Genomic DNA, 16670 nt, shown 5'->3' with positions numbered 1-16670 from the left:
CTCTTGAGGTCCCTTCCAACCCTGATATTCTATGATTCTATGATTCTCCTTCCCAGGCTTCTGCCACTGAGGTCTTAGCAATCAGCTAGGAGAATACCCAGTAGGTGAACCGAGGAGCTATTTCCCTCCCTCTCCATGGCCTACTGTTGTTACATGGGTCGCCCGTTCCCCTTGTGCTTGGGCAGTGCTCTATGCAGGGCAGTGTTGCTGTTTTGTTGGTGGTTATTTGCACTTTCCTCGGGTACTAATTTGGTGCCACCTCTCATCTTGGCTGTGGAGGTTTGGTTTTGCTTTTTGGCCTCTTCAAAATCTGTTAAATTAGGCTGAATAATAGGGAAAGAGGAGTCAGTGAACAGTTGCTAGTGAATTTTCCTGTAGAGCTCCTCTGATGAGGTACATCTCAGTGTCAGCATGAGAGTCACTCAAACAGAGCCATCCACAAGTACCAAGCGAAGAACAAAGCACCCGTGTTGAGAGGGAGTGTGCAGCACTTAGAGACTGTCAAGGCATTTCACACAAACACCCCCTGCAGGCTGAGCACCAGCCAGAGAACTGTTAGTCTGAAAGGCACATTCTGTGCTTCAAATTCAGCCCAAGTCACTGCCAGCTGCTGTTCCTAGCCCAAGTCTGGGGAGGGGAAGGAATTTGGTCATGAGCCCTTGTCTGCTGCTCTGTGATGTTCTGCTCTGTATAGGTTGTTGTCCCGTGCTCATTACCTCAGTGTCTGAGTGCCTATAGATAAAGGCCAGAAAGGATCTCATTTTTGTGTCAAACAGTCCCCTTGGTGAGCCACCCTTTCTGCTTGGCTCACCTGGGAGGTTCCGTGGGCGGCCGGAGAACGAGCAGGATTCTGACACCAGTGCCATGGCAGAGACGCCTGCCTGGGAGGTGGGATTTCCGTGACACTATTTCTGATTCGCTCCAATACACAGAGAACAGTGGGGGACAATGTCAGTTCTAGACTCCTCAGCCTACCCTTCAGCTCATTTGAGACCAGCACGCCGTTACCCAGCCACACGGGGCAGAGTCCACTTGGCATGCCCAGGAAAGGCTTGGCACACTCAGGCTAGAGAGAGGGGAAGGGCCTCTAGCCCAGGTGTGCAGAGATGCCCTGCGAGGGCCTGGGGAGTGTGGTGGTGCTGCCGTACCACTTCCTGCTCTCAGTAGGCAGCGGGACACTCTCCCTCCTGTCAGGTATGACTGGAGCAGGTGACGCTCCAGTGTGCATGGCTCTGGGCTGCTTATAAACTGGGGAAATGCAGTGGGAGGGGCCGCAGACTACCTGTTTGACTTTGGCCGAGTCCTTTGGGGCTTATCTACACGGGGAAACTTACCAGCATAACTACCAGTACGATTCTACCACTGTCGTTCTCCTGGTGTGCTATGGTGGTATAGTCATGCCAGTACATTTCCTTGTGTAGATAAGCACTTGGTCTCCCTGGGCCTCCGTTCCCATCTGTACAATGGGGCCAATGGCCCTGTCCTGCCGCATAAGGGGGTGTAGGGATAAAGACACTCGGCTGGTACGGTGACGGGATCCTGGATGGATAGGGCTGGATTCTGGCTCTGAATCCAGAATCCCAAGTTACCATTTTAAAGAGCTCTCAGTCTGGAGGAGTGCAGAGGTTGCTGTGCACAGCAGGAGGCTGAAGATTTGCATGCCCCTTCCGGGAGGAGCGGACTGCTCTGGTGACCTGTAGATGGAGAGTGTGCTGTGGGTCTGGGAGCATCTCAGCGGGGTCTCAGGAGTGTGAAATTCACCCCCCTGCCTGCTGTAGTTGCGCTGATCCACTCTCTGGGGCAGACATAGCTGAGTCAATGAAGGATTGCTTCCATCAGCCTAGATACCATCACTAAGGGAGGTGAAGTTCCTGCGACAGCAACACCCCTTCTGTCACTGGAGGAAGTGTCTGTGCTATAGTGGCATGTGGCTGTGCTACTGTAGCAGCTGCTTCTTACTGTTCGTGCCCTCCTCTGGTTTTGTGAGAACAGCGTGTGAGTGGGAAATCTCCAGGTGTGAAATGTGAGTGTGTCTGTGCTGGTACCGTATTTCCCTGCCCCTGAGCTCCGTTCATGCCAGGTTATTCGCTGGGAGCCAGTGCAACCCCAACACTCCTAACTTGGTGCTTTCTCTTTCAGGATGCGCACAACTGTATTCCTGAGCTGGACAGTGAGACGGCCATGTTCTCCGTCTACGATGGACACGGAGGTAACTGCTCCTCTCACTCTTTCTAGGGAATTGTACTTGGGCAGCTTCTTACAGGGGACTGCTCTGGTCTGCTGCAATGGCTGCCCCTTCGGGGCAAACCCTTCTGGCAGTAAAAACCCTGCTCCTTCTTGAGAAGTGTTCTCTGGGGCAAAGTGCGGACTGATGGCTGTGTGGGGCTGTGGGAGGAAGGGCACTGGGTTAGCACAGTGGGATCTGGACAACCTCCCTCTGGTGGGAGTTGGGCTCGAAGGGTCCACAGGAGGCATTCCAGGACTGAGGCTGTTTTTCCAGCTGGGCAGGGGAGCGGTTTGAGGGTCACCACTTCGAGGTGAGCACGTGCATAAGAACATAAGAATGGCCATACTGAGTCAGACCAAAGGTCCATCCAGCCCAGTACCCTGTCTACCGACAGTGGCCAATGCCAGGTGCCCCAGAGGGAGTGAACCTAACAGGCAATGATCAAGTGATCTCTCTCCTGCCATTCATCTCCACCCTCTGACAAACAGAGGCTAGGGACACCATTCCTTACCCATCCTGGCTAATAAGCCATTAATGGACTTAACCTCCATGAATTTATCTGGTTCTCTTTTAATCCCTGTTATACTCCTAGCCTTCACAACCTCCTCAGGCAAGGAGTTCCACAAGTTGACTGTGTGCTGTGTGAAGAAGAACTTCCTTTTATTTGTTTTAAACCTGCTGCCCATTAATTTCATTTGGTGGTCCCTAGTTTTTATATTATGGGAACAAGTAAATAACTTTTCCTTATTCACTTTCTCCATACATGATTTTATAGACCTCTATCATATCCCCCCTTAGTCTCCTCTTTTCCAAGCTGAAAAGTCCTAGCCTCTTTAATCTCTCCTCAAATGGGACCCGTTCCAAACCCCTAATCATTTTAGTTGCCCTGAACCGTTTCTAATGCCAGTACACCTCTACCTCAATATGTACCTTCTGTCCTCAGAAACCAAAAAATCTTACTGCGTTATAGATGAAACCGCGTTATATCGAACTTGGTTTGATCCGCCGGAGTGCGCAGCCCCGCCCCCCCGGAGTGCTGCTTTACCGTGTTATATCCAAATTCGTGTTATATCGGGTCGCGTTATATTGGGGTAGAGGTGTATATCTTCTTTGAGATGAGGAGACCACATCTGTATGCAGTATTCAAGATGTGGGCGTACCATCGATTTATATAAGGGCAATAAGATATTCTCCGTCTTATTCTCTATCCCCTTTTTAATGATTCCTAACATCCTGTTTGCTTTTTTGACCGCCTCTGCACACTGCGTGGACATCTTTAGAGAACTATCCACGATGACTCCAAGATCTTTTTCCTGACTTGTTGTAGCTAAATTAGCCCCCATCATATTGTATGTATAGTTGGGGTTATTTTTTCCAATGTGCATTACTTTACATTTATCCACATTAAATTTCATTTGCCATTTTGTTGCCCAATCACTTAGTTTTGTGAGATCTTTTTGAAGTTCTTCACAGTCTGCTTTGGACTTAACTATCTTTAGCAGTTTAGTATCATCTGCAAACTTTGCCACCTCACTGTTTACCCCTTTCTCCAGATCATTTATGAATAAGTTGAATAGGATCGGTCCTAGGACTGACCCTTGGGGAACACCACTAGTTACCCCTCTCCATTCTGAAAATTTACCATTTATTCCTACCCTTTGTTCCCTGTCTTTTAACCAGTTCTCAATCCATGAAAGGATCTTCCCTCTTCTCCCATGACAACTTAATTTATGCAAGAGCCTTTGGTGAGGGACCTTGTCAAAGGCTTTCTGGAAATCTAAGTACACTATGTCCACTTTGTCCACGTGTTTGTTGACCCCTTCAAAGAACTCTAATAGATTAGTAAGACATAATTTCCCTTTACAGAAACCATGTTGACTTTTGCCCAACAATTTATGTTCTTCTATGTGTGTGACAATTTTATTCTTTACGATTGTTTCAATTAATTTGCCCGGTACTGACTTTAGACTTACCGGTCTGTAATTGCCGGAATCACCTCTAGAGCCCTTTTTAAATATTGGCGTTACATTAGCTATCTTCCAGTCATTGGGTACAGAAGCTGATTTAAAGGACAGGTTACAAACCGTAGTTGTTAGTTCCGCAATTTCACATTTGAATTCTTTCAGAACTCTTGAGTGAATGCCATCTGGTCCCGGTGACTTGTTACTGTTAAGTTTATCAGTTAATTCCAAAACCTCCTCTAGTGACACCTCAATCTGTGACAATTCCTCAGATTTGTCACCTACAACAGCCGGCTCAAGTTTGGGAATCTCCCTAACATCCTCAGCCGTGAAGACTGAAGCAAAGATTCCATTTAATTTCTCCGCAATTACTTTATGGTCTTTAAGTGCTCCTTTGTATCTCGATCGTCCAGGGGCCACACTGGTTGTTTAGCAGGCTTCCTGCTTCTGATGTACTTAAAAACATTTTATTATTACCTTTTGAGTTTTTCCTAGCTGTTCTTCAAACTCCTTTTTGGCTTTTCTCATTAAATTTTTACACTTAAATTGGCAGAGTTTATGCTCCTTTCTATTTGCCTCACTAGGATTTGACTTCCACTTTTTAAAAGATGCCTTTTTATCTCCCACTGCTTCTTTTACATGGTTGTTAAACCACGGTGGCTCTTTTTTAGTTCTTTTACTGTGTTTTTTAATTTGGGGTATACATTTAAGTTGGGCCTCTATTATGGTGTCTTTGAAAAGTGTCCATGCAGCTTGCAGGGATTTCACTCTAGTCACTGTACCTTTTAATTTCTGTTTAACTAACCCCCTCATTTTTGCATAGTTCCCCTTTCTGAAATGAAATGCTACAGTGTTGGGCTGTTGAGATGTTCTTCCCACCACAGGAATGTTAAAAGTTGTTATATTATGGTCACTATTTCCAAGTGGTCCTGTTATAGTTACCTCTTGGACCAGCTCCTGCGCTCCACTCAGGACTAAATCGAGAATTGCCTCTCCCCTTGTGGGTTCCTGTACCAGCTGCTCCAAGAAGCAGTCATTTAAAGGATCAAGAAATTTTGTCTCTTCATTTCGTCCTGAGGTGACATGTTCCCAGTCAATATGGGGATAATTGAAATCCCACACTATTATGGAGTTCTTTATTTTGATAGCCTCTCTAATCTCCCTTAGCATTTCATCGTCACTATCACTGTCCTGGTCAGGTGGTCGATAATAGATCCCTAATGTTATATTCTTATTAGAGCATGAAGTTACTATCCATAGAGATTCTATGGAATATGTGGATTCACTTAAGATTTTTACTTCATTTGATTTCACATTTTCTTTCACATATAGTGCCACTCCCCCCCCCGCACAACCTGTTCTGTACTTCCAATATATTTTGTACCCTGGAATGATTGTGTCCCATTGATTGTCCCCACTCCACCAGGTTTCTGTGATGCCTATTATATCAATATCCTCCTTTAACACGAGGCACTCTAGTTCACCCATCTTATTATTTAGACTTCTAGCATTTGTGTACAAGCACTTTAAAAACTTGTCACTGTTTATTTGTCTGCCCTTTTCTGGTGTGTCGGATTCTTTTTTATGTGAATGTTTCTTCATACACAGAGCAGGTCCTAGAAGAAGGGGCACTTCCAGTTCTGCAGTGAGGGGATGACTTGGGGTTTGCAAGCTGCTCTGGGGGGCTCTGCAGTTGATGGCCTTGATCCTGCTTTAGTTTCTAGACTGTAGCTGAAGGTCCTTGCCTTGATGCTGCTGCCCGTGCCCCACTTCCCACGTCAGACTGAAGCCTGTGTCCAAGAGATGGAAAAGTCCTGTTAGGTTCCAGCTAGTCCAGGGGTTCTCAAACCGGGGGTCATGACCCCTCAGGGGGTGGCGAGCTGTCCGCCTCCACCCCCAAACCCCACTTCGCCTCCAGCGTTTATAATAGTGTTAAAGATTTTTAAAGTGTTTTTAATGTATAAGGTGGGTGGCACTCAGAGGCTTGCTGTGTGAAAGGGGTCACCAATGCAAAATGCCGCTGAGCTAGTCCCTTCCCCTCCGCACGCCCAGCTAAGCCAGTACTAGATGGGCCACAATCTCCATGGAACTAAGCTTTCTGTAAATGCCTAGGTAGATGGATTTTGTCCAGGGTCGGTTTCCAATCAGACTGCACGTATTCTGTGGCTGCCGACTCCACCTCTGTGCAGAAACATGGTCTGGCACCTCTACTTGCAATGTAACCAATACAGTGACATCCGCCCGAGCCTGCAGACAATAGCATTTATTTACTTGCCACCCCACCCTGATCATATCTGAGCAGCTCGCACCTTGCAATGGCCCTGCCAGGTAGGACAGGGTTGTTTATCCTCTGGCTGGTAGGGGGGAACAGAGACAGCTCAAGGACTTTTTGGAAGTGCCTTTGAGTTCAGGTGGTGTTTGGGTGCTGGACACGTCTGTCCAGAGTCACGTGCTATCTGCCTGGCCCAAAGTCACCGTGGAGTCCCCGTCGTAACTGCAAGCCCTGCCCTGTCTCTTGCTGCTGCATCCCAGCAGGGTGCTCACTTTGAAACCAAACCCTGGAATTCTCAACCTCCCCACGATAGGTCATTGAGTTTCATGTTGTTAGTAGTATTGGCTCGTGTTACCATAGCAGCTACAGGCCTCTGTCATGGCCAGCACCCCTGTGCTAGGCGCTTTGCACACATGGGACAAAAAGATGACTCCTGCCCCAAATAGCTTACAGTTGAAGTCAGGACAAGAGGGACACAGCCAGACGGGCCTGCAAGGGAACAGAGAGACAGCATTGGTGAGCAGGAGGGGCAGGGGTCTCTGCACACCAGCAGCCTGGCGGTTCTCAGTTTTTTGGAAGGTTCATGGCAGCAGAGGGTGTTGAAAGAGGCAAACGAGGCAGCTATGTGGGTGTTTGCAGGGAGCTCCTCTCAAGCATGTGGGCAGCAGGGGAGAAGGCTCGAAAATGTACCAAGGGGCAGTTGAGGCTGGCACCACGGGCCAGTTGGAGGCAGCCTTTCTCTAATGAATGAGAGAGGACGGTTGGTGGGGACGGTTGGTGGGGAAGGGCCTTGAGAGTGAAGACAGTTAGCTTATGTTAGATACAGTAGAGAAGGTGGAGGGGGACCAATGGAGGAATGCGAAGAGAGGGGTGACCTAGTCAGAGCACCCCGGCTAGGACAGTGATCTTTGCAGCAGCATTCTGAATGGGTCTGAGCGAGACAAGACTGTATTTGTCAAAGCCAGAGAGAAGGGTGTTGTAGTATTGAGATTGGAGTGCAGATGAGATTCATCCTAGACCAGTCTGAGGTGATGCTGGTGGGTTGGGGGAAGCAGCCAGAGGAGATGGAGATAGCCCCTTGGATTGAGGGGGTACAGCCACTAGCAGTTACTGATGTTCACAATTTAGGGTGATTCGAGACCCGCAACTCACTTTCCACCTGATAAAACATTTGAGTTTGTCTGGCTGAATAAGCCCAGTATGCCTTTCCGTGCTCCCGCCTCCTTGACTCTCTAGGTCCTACCAGGGTGTTTTAGAGTGACTCTCTCCTCCACTGTTCTCCTAGGTTAGGAACCAGAGATTTATAGACCATAAAGCCAGGAGGAACCTCTGTGATCATTTCTCTGACCTCTGGTGTAACACACGCCATAGTAATCCTTGTCTTAATTCCTATTTGAACTAGAGCAGAGGCTTTTAGGAAACTATCCAGTCTTGATTTAAAAATTGCCAGTGATGGAGGATAAGTTGTGCCAGTGCTTAGTTACCCTCAGTGGTTTTTTTTTTTAAGTAGTTGCATCTTATTTCTGGTCTGAATGTGTCCAGCTTCAGTTTCCAGACATTGGGCCGTTACACCTTTGCCTGCTAGATTGAAGACTCCCTCCGATATCAAATAGCTGTTCCCCATGTATGTACGTATAGACTGGGATCAAGTCACCCCTTAACCTTTCCTTTTTTAATAAAAATGTTGTGGTACCAAGTCAAACACCTCACAGAAATCTAAGTCTGTTACATCAACACTATGACCTCTATCAGCCAAATGTGTTATTTCATCAACAATAGATAGCACGTTAGTTTGACAGGATCTGTTTTCCATAAACCCATGTTGATTTGCATTAATTATATTATGTAAGAACTGCCATGCAGGGTCAGACCATGGTCCCTCTGGCACAGTAGCCTGTCTCTGACAGTTGTCCATACTGGAACTTCATGGGTAATGCACATAACAAGGTAGTTAGTGATCCACCCTGTCTTCCCCTGCTGGCTTCTGGCAGTCAGAACTTTAGGGTTGCCCAAGGATTGGGTTGTGTCCCTGACCATCTTGGCTAATAGCCATTGATGAACCCATCCTTCATGAACTTCACTAGATCTTTTTTTGAGCCCAATTCTACTTTGGCCATCACAACATCCCTGGCAATGAGATCCACAGGTGAATTGTGCATTGTGTGAAAAGGTACTTGCTCTTGTTTTGTATTCATCCTGCTACCTGTTAATTTTATTGGGTGACTCCTGGTTTTTGTATTGTGGAAAAGGGTAAATAACACCTCATTATTCACTCTCTCCACACCAGGCATGATTTTCTAGACCTCTGTCATATCCCCTCTTAGGGGTCATCCCATTGGATGAGCTGAACTCCAGGAGTTTGTGGTCAGTGCTGTCTTCTCTTGGGGGCTTCTCCTTTGGTGGGGCCCACCCTCTAGGGGTCAGGAAGTGTCGTCTGAACCACGGCCCTGTGGTCTGCCTGGCTACACTGGTTACCCAGGCTCCCCCAAGGAGGAGTTGTGGTGTCAAGTAGCCGACAGTTGGTTCAGGAGTGAAATAATCTGTATGCTCATGTGCAGGCCGTGGGTCTGTTACACGTAACTCAGAGAATTTCTCCTCCTTCTGTGTCTGGCCCTGTGGCTTGCTTCTCCTATCGCCGCCTCCTGCATTTCTTTCCTTCCTCTCCCAGTAGGACTCCGCTCTGCCCCTTAGAACCACAGTCTCCCTCGCTAATTGAAGCGTCTCCTTCCTCTTGCGCTGGGGCAGGCGCTCCTGTATGTGAACACTCACTGGCTGCCCCCTGCGTGCTGGAAACACAGCACCTCCCAGATTATCTGCATTGAGCAGAAGCCCCCTTTCCCCTGCTGCAATATCAAAGCTCGGCTCTCCAGGTGGGACTGGCCTGAGAACAGTGGAGTCCCTTGGAACCTGGCCAGCCCCAATGAAGGGTGAAAAGCCTTGGAGATTTGCTGGGGTCCCAGGGCTTGTCATATTGACGGTGTCTCCAGTGGCAGCAGCAAGTCCTGCCACCTCGGAGGTGCAGCTCCTTGGAAAGCGGAGGCCCCTGCGCCAAGCCCCGAGATATCCCACTAGCGACCTCTCCTCTGCAGCTGGTTGCTGTCTCCTCCTCCTGCACTGACCTCCGTCCTGGCCAGAGGCCTTAGATTTCCCTCGGGGCAGTCACAGCTCAGCTCACTCTGTGCCCAGGGCCACTGGGAAGAGCAGGCTTTTCAAGCAGCCTCTGTTCTCTTTCAGGGGAAGAGGTTGCCCTATATTGTGCCAAGTATCTCCCGGAGATAATCAAGGACCAGAAGGCGTACAAGGAAGGCAAACTACAGAAGGTAAGAGCCTGGCACTGCAGTGGATAAGGCACCAAGGCAGGAGAACAGGCCTCTCTGGGCGTCTAGTCCCCACCCAGGTCCCGGTGTCCTCTGGGATTGCCCAGCCCCTCTCTCAGAGGGTGTCCCAAGGCCTGGTTATTCTCCCAGGGAAGCTTTCTTCCTTTTTCCACCTTGGGTCTTCTGCTCACTAGCTGTTGGCCTCGTTGTTTAGCTGTTCCTCCTCCCTCCTTTAGTTCCCTTGAAGTTACTGAGCGGCAGTGCTCATTTCTGGCTCATGCCTTGTGTTCCCTACAGAGAGTCCCCCTCTCTGCTCTCCATATCCCCACAGAGCTGCCCTGGTTTTCAGTCTCCTCCTGGAGCAATGCAGGAATCGGACTGAAGGGCAGCAGTGTAGGTGAGAGAAATGCAGCCCCTTGAGACTCACAGCGATGGCAGAGTGGAGCTCTCGGAGAACACGGCATTAGGCGGCATGTCCTGAATGCAGACCAGTCTGGCGAAGCCAGTGACCTATAGGAACGAGCATGGTTGTTCCCCATGCTGACCCTCCCCAGTGCCATCCCATCTGCCCCATGCGCTCTCTGGCAAACCTGGCCAGTCACCTCAGTGATTCTCCTGAAGGGGCTGGGGATGTGTTGGGATCCCAGTGCTGCTGAGAGAGGGGAGGGTGGGCGGGTGGGCGCTCCCCTGAACAGCATGCAGCCCCCGTGCTGTGTGTTTGTCCGTAGGCCCTGGAGGACGCCTTCCTGGCCATCGATGCCAAGCTGACCACAGAGGAGGTGATTAAGGAGCTCGCTCAGATCGCTGGGCGGCCCCAGGATGACGACGAGGAGAAAGAGAAAGTGGCTGATGAAGATGATGGTAAGTGAAGCATGTGCCCAGCCAGTATCTGAAGCTGAGCACTGAGGCGCTGCCCGCCAGCTGTGGGAGGGGCAGCGCAGTGGCTGTGCTAGAGAAGAGTTTGCTCTTTAAAGGAGCCAGTTAAACAAAGTGCAGCTGGCGCTAACTTAGCGCTCTCCGTGAGGCGCCTCCGGGCTGGCATGGGGGAGTCGGAGTTGTTTTGTCAAGTTTGCTCGTTTAACTGACACACACCTTCCTTGGGCCCCTCCCTTGGGCGTATCTGCAGAGGTGCCCTGCTCCAGCCAAGGGTTCGAGCTTTCTGGGCCGTGGCAATGCTGGTCTGAGCTGAGATGTGGTGTGAGTGAAATGGGCAGCAGCGTCCCAAGCTCGCAGCTCCAGGGTGGGGTGGGGGGGTCATGGACGGACGGACAAGTGGTGGGACGGAGGTGAACTCCCCCCCAGGTGACTCTGGCCCAAGACTCTGCCTTTTTCATTCAAAGAAGCAGATGTGCTTTCCCACCTGAGCATGTCTGTTAGGGCAAGGAGCAAAGCCCCGACCAGGAAACGAGAATTACTCGCTGCCAGCCTTCGAGTGAACGTAAAGGGGCACCCGCACTGGACCCTGGCATTTCTCTGCGAGTGCCGGGGACACCCGGGTTCCTAAACCTGGGGGGGAAAGCCCTTCAGTTTGCTCTCTGCGTCTGACAGCACTCTGGGTAGAGTCATTTCACTTCCCATCTTTGAGCTGACTAGTAAAGGAAAAACTAGCAAAAAGGCAGCTTCAGGGAAGCAGCAAGATTCCCCCTTGAACGGCTGGCCCCGGTTTGGTGTTTGGGAAGGGCGTGCCTTAGCATTACATGTTTCCCCATGGCCCCAGCGCCTGGCTTTCAGGTGGGTGAGCGACCCGTGCCAGAGCCCTGCGGAGCGACTTGGCCCTTGAGAAGCTTAGCCTTTCTCGTTTGTGGTGTCTGATCTGTGCAAGAAAACAGACCAGCCAGTGTCCCAGCACTCGGCATCACCAGGGGCCCCCGCAAGCCCAGACCTTCAAACAAAACCCAAATACTTGGCCAGCATCAGCTGTTCCCACTTGCGAGCTCACCCCAGCACCTCGAGCTGAGCTTCCATTGGCTAATCTGGAAGGCCCTTCACATCCCTCCTTGGTGGCCACTGTGTCCATGATGGCCAGCGAGCATCGGCCAGGCTTAGCGGCTGAGAGCTGGCTGCTGTGTGTCCACAGAGCCCAGTGTGTGTGCTGTGCCTATCAGCTGTGTGAGTGCGATGGTCACCCTCCCCACTGCTTGGTCTGGGAGCTGGGTGGGGGCAGCTGTCTCCCCGTGTGTGTGGAATGCCCAGCACAATGCGGGCACTGCGGGAACACCAGGCATCTCTTGGCTAGTGCAGCTTGGAGCCAAACCTGTGCTGCTGCCACCCCACGGCGGCGTTTCCTGCTCTGACTTTCCCTCTCTCGTGCAGTGGACAATGAGGAAGCGGCTCTTCTGCACGAAGAAGCCACAATGACCATAGAGGAGCTGCTGACCCGCTATGGACAGAACTGCATCAAGAACCTCAGGAACAAGCCACTCCCTCCGGCCGGGGAGATGGGCCAGGAGCATGGTGGGGAGGCGAGCGTGAATGGAGAGACCAGCCCGGGAGAGCTGGCCGAGCACAGGGAGAGGAAGAATGGGAAGCCAGACGACGAGGCCACGGGCATTTCCTCCACCTCGGACGGAGCCGACGCTGGGGGCAACAGCTGTGCTGCAAAGCAGGCCGAAGTGGGCAGGGGCGAAGAGACGGTCACCTCCTCCACAGGGGAGGCGGGGCCCTCCTGCTCCTCCACTGGAAAGCCCCAGGGCACGGCCAAGTCCAAATTTTTTGAAGACAGTGAGGACGAGTCAGATGAGGCCGAAGAGGAGGAGGACAGTGAGGTAGGCACCAGAGCTCTGAGGCAGCTGCCTTTCCTGGGGATAGGGAATGTCTCTCTCGCCACATTCTTTAAGGGCTGTGACAGCATCGGGCCACCCCAGGCCTGCCGTCGAGGTGGGATTTACAGGCTGATGCCTGCGTCCGCACCGCCTCGCCGTGGGCCTGTGGAGGGAGGGTGCTGCAGACACTGTGGTCTGGCCAGTGCATGAGCTGGGAGCTGCTACCTGCTGCCCAGATCATACGCACCAGAGAGAGAAAAGACCTGGTGGGTCATCGGCTCCCTCTTGCTGAGCTCATCTCGTCCATCCTCCCGGAGGGGTTGTGCCCTCGGAGCCGGGCACTCCTGCTCTCTCATGGTGTCTCTCGTTTCTGTAGGAGTGCAGTGAGGATGAGGATGGCTACAGCAGTGAGGAGGCAGAGAATGAAGAGGATGAAGATGACACAGAAGAGGCTGAGGAGGATGAGGACGAAGAGGAAGAGATGATGTTACCAGGCATGGAGGGGAAAGAGGAGGTGCACATCCCATTTCTGCCTTCTCTAGGTTCTTTGTTAGTCCTGTGCCGGGGAGCACCCGCGGGCCATTTGGGAGCTGGAGAACGCCCCTTGGCCATGGAGGCTGTCTGCGCTGCAGCCCATGGATTTCCTACACAGCTCGCCTGAAGCAGGGTCTTCCCACCCGGAGGCTGTGGAGGGTTTGGAATGGGGCCTGGGCTGTGGGGCAGCAGGGGAGAAGCTGCAAAGGGAGATTCCACTGCTAGCTTATCTGGTCGGAGCTCTGCCCAGAACGTACCACAGAACAGCACGGCAGTTCCTTCAGGAGCAGCCAGCCCGGCTGTGTGTCTCACCTGCACACAGCAAACGCTAGTAATTAGCAGCTCGCCAGCCAGCCAGCTGAAGACGGCATTGGCAGCTGGGCGGGAGGCCTAGGGCTGCAGCGAGGTGCAGTGAAATGGAGACTGCAGAAGCCTCCATCCTTTCCACTACAATGCAGTGCAGCCCCTGCTTGGGGCAGGCTGAGGCTGGAGTCGCTGCAGCTTGTCCCTCCATGTGAAAGGAGAGGACAGCTGCAGGCCATGCTATTGAGCTCACTGGTGTTCCTAGGACAGTGTTTTGTCTCTGAGGGGAGAGGAGATGTCCCACTCCTGGGAAAACATACCCATGCTCTGTTCCTTTCACACCCCTTCCCCCGCCTCCTGCGGTGGCCCCCTCTTTGGGCCCGGCACCTCCTGAGAGGGGAGGTCTGGTACATCTGATGTCCCGTAAGCGCTCCTGGGGCTGGTTCGTACCTTCTCTCCCTGAATAGTTCCTTTAGGGCTAGGGCCATTGTGTCTCTGGAAAGACGTCTCACCAAACCCCTTGCCTCTCAGCCTGGCTCTGACAGTGGGACGACTGCCGTGGTAGCCCTTATCCGGGGAAAACAGCTGATTGTAGCCAATGCTGGAGACTCTCGCTGCGTGGTGTCGGAGGGTGGCAAAGCTGTGGACATGTCCTATGACCACAAGCCGGAGGATGAGCTGGAGTTGGCGAGGATAAAGAACGCCGGCGGCAAGGTCACCATGGATGGGAGAGTGAACGGGGGTCTCAACCTCTCCAGGGCAATTGGTGAGTGAATCCAGGAGGCAGGCCAGGGCACCCTGCAGCCTGGGGGATGGCACGTGCACGCAGACCGCCTGCTTCACGGTGGGTTTGTGAGCGATGGATGATTTAGATGGGGCCCAAGGCATGGTAGGTACATCAGCCAGGAGTGGTGAGAAAAGCAAACAAGATATTGGGATGTATAAGGCATGGGGTGGTGTTTTCCCTAATCAGTGGTGTGGGCTCATCTGAACACAATATGGAGTTCTCGTCACCCTCTTAAACAGGGTGTTGCACAACTAGAGGGGCTAGAGAAGGGCAGCAAGAACGGTCAAGGACTTGGGAAAACTCTTCTGTGCAGAGGGGTTTGTCCCCTTGGAAAGGAGATGAATGAGAAGGGACATGCAATGCACGGTCGAGAGAAGGGAGATCAGAAGTGTCTGTTTAAATGATGGGGACACTGAAAGGCAGAAAAATAAAACTGATCCAAGGAAATATTTTCGCACAAGGGGTCTGTGGAACTCTCTGTCACATGACATAACTGAGGCTAAGAGCCTAGCAGGATTCAGCGAGAAGTTAGATGTTTCTATAGGAATGGGGAATATCCAGAATTAGAGGAAATACTAACCCTCATATCAGAGTTCTGAACTGGCCATGAACCCTCCTGCCCAGAGCATGAGCCTCTAACTACTGGGGCTGGGGGAACCTTCCCCTGGGGCAGGCCCTGAAGGAGCTGGTGCTGGCCCCTGTCGGAGATAGGACACTGGACTAAATGGACCCTGGTCTGGAGCGCATGGGCAGTGTCTGTGTTTGTGCTCCTAAAAGCACAGGCGGTGGGGAGATGTGTGGCTAGGCTGGGGACACACTATTTTGGGGTTCTCTCTCCTCTTCAGTGTTATAGCAGCTTAAGTGCCAGGCTCTGCTGAGCTGGCCCCATGCTCCAACTCAAACACAGACCTCAATCTGCGACGGGGGAGGTTGTCCCCTCCTGCCTGCGGGAGTGCTGGCTCAGGCTGTTGGGCAGCCCCTCCCCAGCAGTCAGGGCAGTGTAGCTGGAGGAGACTGTGTCAGCACTGACCTTCCCCTCTCTTGGCAGGCGACCACTTCTACAAACGGAACAAGAACCTGCCCCCGGAAGAGCAGATGATCTCAGCCTTACCCGACATCAAGGTGCTGACGATAAACGAGGAACACGACTTCATGGTTATCGCATGCGACGGAATCTGGTGAGCACCAGAGGAGCAGAAGCCCCTGTGGGATGGATCCTGCCCCAGCCTTCGCACGGGGCAGCAGGCCAGGCGCATATCCCCGTGACACCTCAGTAAGGGTTAGAGGCCTCCTGGATTGCTCATCAAAGAGCCCGAGGCAGGCTGTCCCCAGTGGGGCGCCATTCCCTGGGCAGCGCGCTGAGAGCCCAATCCCTCCAGTTCCACGGTGCCCATGGCCCCTGAACAAGGGATCTCCTTTAACATCTGCCTTGGTGCACACCCTGCCCCTCCCATTCAGCGAGCCAGCGCTCTCCTCCCTAGCACAGCTGGGGGGGGGGACCAGCAGAACCAGGCCTCCCTGCTGTCAACTACAGGGCAGTCTTCCCTTGCCCTGCCAGCCGCTCTGACCCATCACCCGCTCTGCTGGCAGGAATGTGATGAGCAGCCAGGAAGTGGTGGATTTCATCCAGGCCAAGATCAGCCAGAAGGATGAGAACGGAGACCTGAGGCCTCTCTCCTCCATAGTAGAAGAGGTAAGCAGCCTGACTCCAGCTGCCCTTCGCTGGATGGGCTTCCTCAGCTCGCTGGGCAGTGACTCCCTGGAGGGAGAGTTACTGGGGCAGGAATCTGGGGCCCGCTCATTGCTGGGTGGTGACGAAATCCATACGGACCCAACAACTTCATCTGCCCTCCTAGTTTCAGAGGGGTAGCCATGTTAGTCTGTATCAGCAAAAACAACGAGGAGTCCTGCTGGCACTTTAGAGACTAACAAATTTATTTGGGCATAAGCTTTCGTGGGCTATAACGCACTTCATCAGCTGCATGGAGTGAAAAATACAGTAGGCAGGTATAAATATACAGCACATGAAAAGATGGGAGTTGCCTTACTGAGGGGTCAGTGCTAATGAGGCCAATTCAGTCAGGGTGGATCTGGCCCATTTCCAACAGTTGACAAGAAGCTGAGAGTATCAACAGAGGGGAAATTATTTTTTGTAGTGACCCAGCCACTTTATTCAGGCCTAATTTGATGGTGTCCAGTTTGTAAATTAATTCCAGTTCTGCAGTTTCTCGTTGAAGTCTGTTTTTGATGTTTTTTGTTGAAGAATGGCCACTTTTAAGTCTGTTATTGAGTGTCCAGGGAGATTGTTGAGAATGGGCCACATCCATCCTGATTGAATTGGCCTCGTTAACACTGACCCCCCACTTGGTAAGGTAACTCCCCCCATCTTTTCATGTGCTCTGTATTGATACCTGCTACTGTATTTTTCACTCCATGCAGCTGATGAAGTGGGTTCTAGCCCACGAAAGCTTATGCCCAAACAAATTTGTTAGTCTCTAAGGTGCCAC

The 16670-nt window shown here is 51.8% G+C and overlaps 2 protein-coding genes across 2 annotated transcripts in view; one reads left to right on the top strand and one right to left on the bottom strand.

Moving 5' to 3' along the window:
• NRBP1 (nuclear receptor binding protein 1) overlaps positions 1–1409 on the bottom strand; it is a 92506-nt gene extending 91097 nt beyond the window's left edge. The window contains exon 1 of the mRNA XM_024194670.3: positions 1335–1409. Within this exon, the coding sequence (XP_024050438.2) occupies positions 1335–1409 (75 nt within the window). The remainder of the gene's footprint in view (positions 1–1334) is intronic.
• Positions 1410–2073: 664 nt separating this feature from the next.
• On the top strand, positions 2074–16033 carry PPM1G (protein phosphatase, Mg2+/Mn2+ dependent 1G). Its single transcript, XM_026659083.1, has 8 exons — positions 2074–2209; positions 9695–9780; positions 10506–10638; positions 12091–12542; positions 12916–13053; positions 13908–14142; positions 15212–15341; positions 15754–16033. Exons 1-8 carry the CDS (start codon positions 2074–2076, stop codon positions 16031–16033), a joined length of 1590 nt encoding a protein of 529 aa, XP_026514868.1.
• The last annotated feature ends 637 nt before the right edge of the window (positions 16034–16670 follow it).

This window comes from Terrapene carolina, unplaced genomic scaffold, assembly GCF_002925995.2.
Source record: "Terrapene carolina triunguis isolate 2854851 unplaced genomic scaffold, T_m_triunguis-2.0 Scaffold569, whole genome shotgun sequence".
NCBI classification, from domain to species: Eukaryota; Metazoa; Chordata; order Testudines; family Emydidae; genus Terrapene; species Terrapene triunguis.
This window is presented reverse-complemented; position numbering and strand designations above follow the sequence as displayed.

Coding starts and splice junctions, on each gene's coding strand:
- PPM1G (XM_026659083.1), top strand. CDS start 2,074: ATGCCAGGTTATTCGCTGGGAGCCAGTGCAACCCCAACACTCCTAACT. Junction 13,054..13,907: donor GCATGGAGGGGAAAGAGGAG/GTGCACATCCCA, acceptor CTTGCCTCTCAG/CCTGGCTCTGACAGTGGGAC. Junction 15,342..15,753: donor ATCGCATGCGACGGAATCTG/GTGAGCACCAGA, acceptor CTCTGCTGGCAG/GAATGTGATGAGCAGCCAGG.